At 36.1% G+C, this 12,372-nt stretch overlaps 1 protein-coding gene across 1 annotated transcript; it reads left to right on the forward strand.

Moving 5' to 3' along the window:
• The first annotated feature begins 10,364 nt into the window (after window positions 1-10,364).
• On the forward strand, window positions 10,365-11,138 carry LOC134540588 (protein GVQW3-like). Its single transcript, XM_063383451.1, has one exon. It carries the CDS (start codon window positions 10,365-10,367, stop codon window positions 11,136-11,138), a length of 774 nt encoding a protein of 257 aa, XP_063239521.1.
• The last annotated feature ends 1,234 nt before the right edge of the window (window positions 11,139-12,372 follow it).

Consider the following 12,372-nt stretch of genomic DNA (forward strand, 5'->3'; position numbering starts at 1 on the left):
GCGCATTGGTAAGGGGCACACTTTACTGGGACTTCATCGGTGACTTTAATTTCATAAGGCTCCATAACACACTTTCCTACTTTCTTGGTAGTAACGTCCTGAAACTCATTAATAATTCCCTGAATTTTCTCAATTTTTTTTTTCACTAAGCCTTTCTCTCGCCCCTTCAATTCCACCACAAATCACCTTTCTTTTCCCCAAGGGTTTCACTAAACCTACTTTAAACCGGGGCTCAAAACCAAAACACAACTGTTGTTTCTTACAATCGATTACAGTTCGGGTGTCGCTTAAAAAATCCAAACCTAAAATCATCTTACAAATAAGGTCGGGGATTACATAAAATTCACGATCCCACGAAAATTTCTGAATTTTAATATGCAATTTAACCCTCCTATTACTTTCTAGGACTTTCCCATCAGCTAGGCGAATGGTTATCCCCTCCTCAATAAGGTCACTTCCCTTTTTAACTAATTTGTTTTGTTTACAATGCTGATAAAACTCCCAACTTATGAAACTCTTACTCGCTCCCGTATCGACTAAGGTCTTTATTGATTCTGGGCCCACTTTAACAGAGGCATAGAAATTGTTAGATTCCCTCATGACCATTACTCTATGCTTATCTTTAAATCTAAAAAGATTATCCTGCCGTTTTAGCCTACACTTCGGCGACCTATGGCCGCTTTTCCCACAATAGCCACATAATTCACATTTCCGCCGCTGTTTACTACATTCTTAACGAAAATGTCCAAATTCTCCACAATAATAACAAATAACCTCTTTATTATTATTGTTACTGTGATTCTTAATATCCCCGTGCCCCATAGAGCCCTTCGAACGCCGCCAACAAAACTGTACCAAATGCCCTTTTTTCATACAAAAGACACATTCTTTTTTACTGCTCTCCCCTTCTCTGTAATGATTATTGCCTTTAATCACTTCAACCTGATTTTTAATCCCTCCCATACAAACCATAGGATTAGGAACCGACTTGGAGTAAGGATCCTGACCTGTCACTCTCGCATACTCTTCTTGTACAAATTTTATATTATCGACCTTTACAGCCCATTCATGTAATTCTTCTAAATTCCGTGGTCTCTTAATAAAAACACATTCTCTCCTTATATCCGGACGCATGTTTACAATAATCATATCAATGATTTCCACTTCAGAAAATTCTACCCCAAACAATTTTATATTTTGTAACACATCCAACATAAATACAGCCACCTTCTCGTCGGGTTTCTGAAAACGTCCAACCCGTTTGTGTATTAATCCCAACTTGACCCGCTTAGGACATAAATTCCGCCATAATAACTCTTTAACCTTTTCCCAACATAACTTACCTTTTACGCCGCGAGTAATAATACGACGCGCTAACCCATAGCTTTTACCAATTACGCTCCTCAACAACTGCGAATCATTTTCAAAAATATAACTTTCTTGCACCCGATCCACTTCCCAGCAAAACCTAATTAATTCATCAATCGTATTTTCTTTCAACACCGGAAACTTATCTAAGTCTTTACCAAAAGAATCACACACAATCCGGCCAGCCAAATCCTCCGCGGGGGGTTTTACCGCACATGCAGATACCAACATATCTCGCTCCTTTTTTAAATTTTACTCCGCCCATAGCAATTCTAAAAACGGTACATCATCATCAGCTGTTACATTTAATCCCACTTCCCGTAAACATACCACCAAATCTTCGCGTTCCAAACTTGAATTCAAAGGTTTATTTAAGGTATCCATTATGCTTGAAAACGTAATTCTCGCTATCACTGCAAAAACTAATAACAAGACTGCCGTAGCAGAGTGGCGCACTTGTGGCCAACCCCCCTTATACTGGGGTAGTTGCACACGTCCGCACTCGCCACGCCAGTCCCGTATACGCGTCACCACTGCCATGCTGATATTGAAAGTGTAGTAAAATTAAATTCAACAGACGCGCATGGACTGGTGTAACATTTGGCCAGTGCGCAAAATAAATCATTAGCATGCTAAATTTACCGACAGTCCTGCATAACCTATTGTGATAGTTTTAATAATGAATTACCAAAAACAAGATGCTCAAAATTAAGTACTGTAAAAGAGTAAAGGGATCTAAAAGGTTAATTCGAGATATCATTTAAATTGCTATAATTTAATTCAACACATGTGGCGACCTTTGTATACAGACACTCTTACACTAAACTTAATTATATTCCAAAGTCCCACAAAGTCTATTACGGAGGAGGGGGGGGGGGGGAAACGAAATAGTGACGTCCTTCAGTCTAGATAAATTCAACCAGCAATTCCCGTCGCCGCACTCTGTCTTTGAAACACGTATTCCATGTCATACCAGCCGGGCACAAATAACAAAATCCAGTTCTCGCACTTACTTGTTACTGAAGCATATCTCTGTAGTTGGTGACTGCTTGGGTCGGGTGTAAACCCCACTCACTTTTTAGCGCCTCTAGCATCGCGCTGTATCGGTGGCCCGTGCACTAGGCCCCCAAATATCGCGTTCTCGAATACCACCACTTATGTTGCTTCGCCCAAGGTGTCGTGGTGTTACCGTCATATTCAATCTTATTCACGTAACGTAACACCAGTTACTCATCGCTGGGATGCAAATTCTCCTATCCACCGAGTAGTTCCGCGGCCGGCGGTCAAACACACACTCCTCGCTCCAAACAGCTGGCCGTCGCCTCCCCTTGTCCCGTCAGCTGACGTCACCCCCCTCCTCTACTACCACCCCTCACTCCGCTAGATCGTTCTGGTTATTTCTTGCAAGTCCCACTCCAGAATAAGGGTACTTTACGTAAATTAAAAAAGGTATACGATTAAAAAGTTACAATAAATAAATAATAACATACACCATTAAATAATATTTATTTTATTTTATTTATTATTATTATTTGAGTGCCTACCAACAGTCAAAGCCTTTAACAGGTAGGCACTTAATAATTATTACATAAAGAAACAACAATAACATACACAAAACTTAATGATAAACACAACAATAAAAATGGGACAACACAAACATAAACACATGTCAAAGGACCCTTATAAGATTAAGTAGCTAAATTTGTCAAATTTAAATTAATTCTTATCAATGAAATAACAATAAAACATTATTTAAATCAGAAGTTATCTTAACTGCAAGAAAATTAAGAATTCAAAATATCTTTCATAGAGAATTTTGCCCTTTGGAAAGGGTCTAAATCTTTCAAAATATCATTACAATTATCAGTACACCGTTTTGATAGCTCATTTTTTATGTGATACGTTCGAAAGGGTCGCATTGTTCTATGATTGAATGAAGGAACTCGAAGACCAATTTTGTTTAATATTTCAGTGCTGTGATAAACATTTATAAAACAATTTATTACAAAAACCGTATCAGAAACTTTCCTTCTAAACTGCAGTGTATGCGTGTTCAGGGTTTCAAGGATTAGATCGTAGTTAAAATTCTCTGAATTATCATCTATTAAATGTTTGTTATAAATGTATCTGAACAATTTCTTTTGTATATTTTCAAGTCTATTTGAGTCAGTGGTAGTTATAGAGTTCCAGATGACAGAGCCATACTCTAATCTCGATCTTACTAAGGTAAAATAAAGACTAATTACAGAATCAAGAGAGCTAGCCAAATAAGTTAAATATTTTATAAGCCCAATTATTTTGTTTGCACTTGCAATTAAATTATCCACGTGGTGATGAAAGTAAAATTTTGAATCTAAGAGAATACCTAGATCACGCATACAATAAGTTCTCTGTATCATGTTGTTGTTTATTACATAGTTAAAATTTTCTGTATATGTTTTCCTAGAATATGATATTATTTTAATCTTCTTAAGATTTAATTTCATTCCGTTAGTTTGACACCACTTAGTTACATTATTTATATCTTCTTGCAACAATAAACAATCACTTGGTGTTCTAATGGTACTATATATTTTTAGATCATCCGCATAGAGCAAAGCTCTCGAATGCCGAATAACATTAACTATGTCGTTTATAAAAATTACAAATAAGTAAGGTGATAAGGTTCCACCCTGAGGAACACCAGACGATGCATTAAAAGATGAAGATAAAGTGCTACAAATACGAACAGCAAAGGATCTTTCATTTAGATAGTTACAGAACCAATTAGTGTAGGAGGAATTCAAACCAAAACTAGTTAATTTATCTACAATTAGAGAGTGCTTGCATGTATCAAATGCTTTACTTAAATCGAAATATATAGCATCCACTTGTTTGCGGGATAAAATTTCGCCGTACGTAAAATTAACAAACGCAAATAAATTTGTGATCGTAGTTTTACCAGGTACAAAACCGTGTTGACTATCCGCTATTAAATGGGATGTATGAAAAGAAATATGTATATAAACACATAAATAATGTTATTGAAAAAATTAACTCATCTTAAAATAAACTTTACGCAAAATAAAGGTAATAGTAATAACCAAAACGACTGAGGCCGCCACAAGTGGCCTCAAAACATTGTGCAAAAGATCCCGGGTGTAATTTGAATTATTATGTGTAACTGTAAAACACCATTGTTCGTACAAAATCGTATTTGAAAATTCAACATTACTTTTAAATAACCGTACAGATTGTGCTGAAAATCGGTGTACGATGATTAAAGTACATAATATTAATAATTGAAACGCCGAAAACATGATTGAAAAGTCAAATCGAGTGAAAGATATATGCGGCGCAATCGTACAATGAGCATAACGGGACACATCGTAGTGGGACAATGTGCGTTACGGGACACTTTTTGTGAGTGTAGCTGGCGTTCATCGATTTATTAGACGTTGTCACTTCAAAATGCCTAATAATCAATTACATTAAAAAATATTTATTCCCCAGTCACTTGGTTTTTACACACCGCACACCTCGCTGGGCCGCACCTCTGGCGCAACTATCGCCGCAGCACCCCTCGTGGACCTCCGTCGCGGGACTCCGTCACTGCACTCCGCCGCCGCCTTCGAGCTTCCCTTCGCAGAGGATCCACTCAACGCTTCGCTTGGAAACTCGCTTGCGACTTTCGCCGCATCCGCGGCACTCTCGCCACCCAACTATCGCCGAGAAACTCGCTCGCCGACGAACTCATCGCTCAGGAACTCCACCGCAACAGTGGCACTATTTCCCAGACTATCGCCCCGGATCTCAACTCTCTACTTGCAGAGGAACTCTAACGCACCCGTGACACTAATGCCCGGATTATCGCCCCGAAACACCGCCGCACCCACGGCACTATCGCCTGGATCAACTCCACTCCCCACTGCTCTCTGAGGCCGGCGTCCTGGGCTTATATATGTTCAGACGCAACTTCTAGAATTAATGAGTGCGCCTGGGGCCAATCGCGTCATTCCGCGCCAACCCGACGCCAGAATTATCGAGACGCGTCGGTAGCTCGCGGAACTCCCCAGCTGCAAGGTGTCAGGTAAAGCCGCAAAGGCAGTGCGTTGCTAGGGGAGCGGTGTGAAGGAGGGGGGGGGGGGGGGAAGCGACTACCCTTGTAATCTACCAGGCACGCGCGGCACGTCTCATGTTTCGGCGGCCACGTGACATCAGTGGCCGTGCGGGGCCGCCAGCCAGCTCCGAATCTGCACGCGCCGCCGGCCTGCTCACGTTCGTAACATTATTATAGGCTTACCAACCAGTTTTTGCTTGATTATTTTTCTGATGGTGATATATATTTAATTTGATTATTATATAGTCTCATATGATATATTTTAATTAATGTAAACGATGCTACATTTTTTGTACCTCATCTCATTTTATCGGATGATAAATATTTTTCTCTTTTTCCATGTTAGAATTTTGCAACATAAATAAAATTTTGCTTCTTGTAAAAGATAGTTATGAAAACAATTAAATTAAATTATTAGACCTTATTTCTACGGTATCTATACTTTCCTCGACATGTGGATAGCGAATTGATGTTTGAATGTCAGCGATCTTCTTAAATTTTATGAATGTGCTGAATGCCCATTTGTCATTTGTGATCAGAGAGTGAAAGCGATAATGTAACATTAAATTAGCAAATTCATTGCAAAACTTATATTTTTTTAAATTTTAATTTTAATTTCTGTAAATTGTACAACTAAAGAAACACTTGTTATTATAGTTCTTGTTTCGTACCATACCTTCATTTCCTTTGTATTCATGTTGGTTTACATTTACAAAACCAGCCACATAGTCCAAGTTCCTACAACCTTGGCTTTCAGAGATTTGTGGTAGGCTATTTTTTTTTCTTTGCATATGAAATTTTCGATTATTTAGCTAAATGTATGCTTAATTTATAATTTCGATTACTAAACCAAATTCAATTGGAAAACTATAAACTACTTGGAAATTAAATAATCTTGTACATGGAAAAGTGCAGTGAATAGGCAATCTTCTAATACATTTCTCTGTCAAATCAATACAATTAAACAACTGGAATGATCTGTACTACTAATTTAACTTTACTTAAAAACTAGACTGCTTATTAAGTGAAAGCTTAAAAACTATCTTTCTATCACTTACAAGCAAAGAATCCGTGGCTTCACTCGCGCAGTTTAAGGTATAGCAGATATTTTACAATTCTAAGAAAACAATTAAATTAATACCAAATGTTTTAATTTAACAAAAAGATTTAAAAAATATAAGGAGTATATAAGATATAATTTATAACAAAAGCATTAAATATAATATATTCAAAAGTGGCAATGCATAAACCAGTCTAATTATTTGTTTATACTGTCGCGTTCCTGAATTTTATGGCGAAGCCATATTTACATGTGTGTCTTCCTTGGTGCAGGCTCTTTGTTGGTTTCCTCAGTTGCAGAGTGGCGCAACTCGGTAACGGAGGCATGTGGCGGATCGGGTGGTGGTTGAGCTGGCGTCGCACATACCGATGTGTGGCGTGAGCCCAACCACTCTTCTAGCGCTGCCACGTGCTGAAGTTCCTGGATCGCTCTGTGGCGCAACCGGGGTACTGTCCTCTCGGCGCGAGCGACATGGCGTCCACTCAGCTAGTTTGTACCCTGATGTGGGGTCGGCTGGGCCGAAACCTTCTGGAAAGTAGGGGGAGTTAGAGTGAGCTTGGGGCTCACTGGGCGGGCTCCTGCTCGTCCTGGTAACGAGACTGTTAGTGCTAACAAGTCAGGGATGTGACTGTTAGGCTCACTATTAGGGGCGGAAATGAGTTCGCGTTTCATAATGTAAAGTTTTAGACTGACTGAGCGAGCACCGGCCACCCATGTATCTATTTATTATAAGTTCACGGTGATAAGTGTTGAGATGTAAAATGGCAAATCTAATCTACAATAAGTACAGGGGCTTGGAGGCCCCAAAACATATGAGGAGTTCCAAAACATGCAAGTTAAAATTTTTATCTAAGACTCAGACGATAGTAACTTCATAAATGCAGTATTTAATGTTAACTCTTTGGAAGCGAATAGTTTAGCAATGTCTACTTTACTTAAGTTCTGGTACTCCCTTAATCACAACTGGTCCCGTTATTGATAACGTAATGAATGTTGACACCTTTAGTAATTATATCTGAAACTGAACCTTATAAGACTGTTAGGTTTTATAAAGCATTGTCTCTGATTTAATAAGTTTTTACATAATTAAATTTAAATTCTTTGGATTAATACTTTTGTTTGAACATTTACGAATAATAAATAGTAATACCTCTAGAACTCCCCGTGCGGGGAGGAAACTATGAGGATCCCTCAGAAATAATTATAGTAATCTAGTAAATCCTCTCGCAGCTCTACATTAATAATGATTCAATTCTTTTTGTTTTTGAGTTACGTCAGTTTTTCCTTAAAGAAAGAAAGATACCATCTAATCTTGTGTATCAGGCTGTGGTTCTATTGTTTGATTTAAAACTACCCCCTTACATGTATAATCCGAAATCCACTCTGTTACAATATTAAATATGCTATTTAATAACATCGTCTTGTTTTCAAGGATATATTTTACCTTGATGAAATCACACTTACCTGCTTTACATTTTATGACGCAGCCAACTAAAATAATTATTCAAAACATGCTTTTTTAGTTTTATTAAAATTATGTCAATGTTTACAATTACACTTTCATTTATTTTAGCTACTGCTATGCTCACAAAAAGAAATTATTCACATTATTACAAATACCTGCACTTTTGTAATTTTTTAAACAATTGAATTTTTATTTGAAAGTAGAATATAAGTATAACTTTATTTATCTTACATTTTAATTGATAAGTATTTGTGCTTAATAATACTTGAGCAAAATTAGCAAAATTTCACCTCTCGCCTAATTTCCCGTAGATATGCCTATGTAAAAATTTAGAACTAAAATTTTTATAAATATGGCAATAACCAAATAAATCCAAAATCATCAGGTTTTTTTTACCACAGGTGTGAAAAACTAAATATGTATATTGATTTTAAATTTATCTTGCCAATACCTACTGATTTAGTGGATCTTTTTTAATTATTCACTCATGTTACAACTTAAGTAACACTATTAAAAAGATTAATACGGGAATGTTGCTTCAAGTATGCTTATTAATCATACCGAATATCTTAATATAAGTTCGATTTCATAATTGGATATTATTTTAAAGGTTAAAATTATATATACCATTTTTCAGCCCTTTAGAAATACAGTTTAACATGAAGTAAAAAAGCGTTACAATATTTTGCATGTGTATAAATAATACCTAATTACTTACATCCCACAGTTTTAGCTTCAGAGACACGACTTTTATAATAAAACGAAAATTCCTGCCTTGTTGCCCCTTTTGGTTTTAAATCACATAATGAACGTTATTGTTGATCAGTTTCTGAAGTCCCTCCTTATATGCTTGGCGATATGATCTATTAATATTAAAACCAACCTACGCTTGTTTCACTATATTTAGAGTTGAATTTCAAAAAACAATAAAGAAAACAACATAACTAATTGTTTTGAGGTATTCATGCTAAGTTTCTTACCTCATGTTTCATTTACTTTGGAGAATAATTTTTTTATTGCAAAAACCTTATTTAGCCCCTTTTCACCCCTTCTGCATTCCAATGTCAGTAAAATTTTAAACATGCGTGTTAACTAATATATGATATTCGTGTTCAAGTTCTTGTATCCAGCCTGATTTCCATTGGATATATTATTTTTGATACTAAACCATAAATACCACCTTTTCACCACCTAAAAGGCTCAATTCCCAAAAAAAAAAAAAAAATATTAGTTACTATATGCTAAATTATAATTCTTAAATTCTTATATTTAGATCAAATAGATTCGAAAGAATTCATTTTTTTTAAACCATACTTACTCCTTTTACATCCCTTATGATGGAAAATCACAAAGATTTAAAATTAATGTATGGTTTATTATTTATTTTCTATTTCCAAATATATTAAAAAATTTTAAAGATAAAATTTTTAACAATAAATCACTCTCTAATTTTTAACCCTTAAATTACGAATTTAAATTAATTGGGGGGATACATTCCTTAACTAACGAGCACATTAGATAGTTTCGTTAGTTTATAACCTCTAAATATAGTTTATTTAAAAGTATTAATTTTTTTATTTTTAAAACATACCTAACACATTGAAATTCTTAGGTGTCAATATTTGAAAAAAAGGTAAATTGTAGTTTTGGTTTCAAATACCTTTTATTGTGCTTGATTTGTTTTTGGAAATATAATTAATTATTTTAAACCCATGATTAAACCTTTTTAGGGGTACACATATAAATTACCTATATATAGACTAGGTTTTAAATCAGCTATAGAAATTACAAATGAAAATATTTCATTAAAATACACCAAGTTTCTTTAATTGATGCTGGAAGAAACAAACAAATAAACAGACAAAGAAACAAAACATTAAAAAAAATTTTTTTTTGAGTTACATCAATGTATATAGCCATTTACAAAAGCTTTTTGATCATTTCATCCAATGTACAGAATTTTTACTTCAAACAGTTTTATCATTAGTAAGGATATATATATATATATATATATATATATATATATATATATACATACATACATACATACATACATACATACATACATACATACATACATACATACATACATACATACAGAGTTTGTCCGGAAAGTAATAGGACTGATTTTCTTCCGCCGCGACTGTACTTCGGAGCGTGCGCGCACCGACTGGATTCGGTAGATGGGGTTCCTAGTTAACGAACGAGCGACTGGTCAGTTGTCTCCGAGCAGCTGGAGAGTGAGGCCAGGCTTTTTCGCGCGACGTGTTTCTGTGAGTGGTGCAAGCCGAGAAATGCAGCGTTCGTTAGAGCAGAGGTACGCGATTAAATTCTGTGTGAAACTCGGTAAATCTGCGACAGAGACTTTCGATATGATCAAGCAGGCTTACCCAGATAATGCTTTAGCAAGAAGTGGTGTGTTTCGGTGGCACAAGGCCTTTTCGGAGGGCCGGGAAGAGGTCGCCGATGAAGACCATGCTGGAGGACCTTCGACTTCGACAAACCCCGACAATGTGACTCGTGTGCGCAAAGTTTTGAACTCATACCGTCGACTGAGTATTCGTTTAGTTGCCCAGATGTTAAATTTACCAAAATCTGTGGTTCATGACATTGTGATGGAGCATTTGAAAATGCGCAAGGTGTGCGCGAAGATGGTCCCAAAAGTGCTCACTGACGACCAGAAATTGCGGCGAGTGGAAGTGTGCCAAGAAAATTTGAACATGTGTGAAAGTGACCCCCAATTTTTGAATAACGTAATCACAGGTGACGATTCATGGATCTTTGAGTATTATCCCGAGACAAAGAGGCAATCTTCCGAGTGGCACACGCCGGCGTCTCCTCGCCCAAAAAAGGGAAGAACGAGCAAATCCAAAGTGAAAACGATGCTCATTGTCTTTTTTGACATCAAAGGCATCGTCCACCATGAATTTTTTCCTCCTGGACAAACCGTCAACGCCAAGTTTTACGTGGAAGTGCTCCAGAGAATGAAAGGCGAGCATTTTGAGACGACAGAGGGTATCCAAGCAGCTTGCACCACGGCTCTCAAGGCTATTCCGGAGAATGCCTTCCGTGACGCCTTCAATGCTTGGAAATCGCGGTGGCAGCGCTGCATCGACGCAGAAGGAGCCTACTTTGAAAGTTTTTAAAGAATTATAACGATTGGCTCAATAATTTTTTTTAAATCGACTCAGTCCTATTACTTTCCGAACAAACCCTGTATGTGTGTATATATATACATATATATAATATATATATATATATTCACGAGGAATAATTGTAACCTATAACCACTAGTTGAGAGTCAAGTTCGCAGTCGCATAAAATACTAGAATAACGAATAATTTAAAGATAGAGAATATTTAATACAACAGTTTTTACTGTTTTTCTAAAATTACTAGAAATTTTTTTTTTTAATTTATTGTACCTTACTATCGACCACATAATGAGAGCCACATTATTTTAGCACTTCACTTAGGATCCAAACAAAAAGTCCCACAACAAAGCTTTAAATGTCATTTACAAAATTTCTAAGTTAATTTAGAACATATCTGATGGCTAAAAATTGGTTGTCTGTAAAGTCGGTTTACGGACGATAGTTTAACGTGACAACATTTTAACAAAACATTGATGAAATGATTGCATACTTTTAATAATAAAATTTAGTCATTTTTATTTTAATAATAAAAGAATAAATACTTGAAATAATACTAGTAATGAGATTTTTAAAATGCAAGAATAATTTACCTTTATTGCCGAAATTGTTGTTGTAATAAGCAATGAAAACCACATTAACTTTTCACTTCACTTTATAAACAGTCGACGAAACAGTTCACGTGTAGATGACTTGTAATTAATTTTAAAAACTGGTGTTTAGCTATAAAGTTTAAATATAATTATTAAAAAGTTTTCAAATAAATAAACTGTAATCAAATATCTATCATCAATTATATGAATCACCACAATTTTTTCGTCAATTGTAACATAACCTATTATTACTCCACTCGCCGACAGCATAACGGAACACAGCGTAACGGAACAATGAGCGTAACGGAACACAGCGTAACGGAACAATGAGCGTAACAGAACACAGCGTAACAGAACAATGTGCGTAACGGGACACTTTTTCGTGCGTGCAGCCGGCGTTCGTCGATTTATTAGACGTAGTCACGTCAAAAAGTTCAACACCTCAATCTGAATTACGTCATTCATTTTGCGATAAACTCTATATCGTGGAATGAAATGTCATTGTAATTCCCAACCATTCTGTAATGAATTTTTGGCAGTATCCTATATTCACATTTAAACTGAGTGATAAGAGACAAGTAACAGGGCATTAATCGGATAGCTGGTTAGTTGCAATGCTACCGTACCTAGAGTACC

The sequence above is a fragment of the Bacillus rossius genome, chromosome 1, assembly GCF_032445375.1.
Source record: "Bacillus rossius redtenbacheri isolate Brsri chromosome 1, Brsri_v3, whole genome shotgun sequence".
In the NCBI taxonomy this organism is placed as follows: Eukaryota; Metazoa; Arthropoda; class Insecta; order Phasmatodea; family Bacillidae; genus Bacillus; species Bacillus rossius.

Excerpts from the sequence above, each read along its gene's own strand:
- LOC134540588 (XM_063383451.1), top strand. The coding sequence starts at position 10,365 with ATGATCAAGCAGGCTTACCCAGATAATGCTTTAGCAAGAAGTGGTGTG.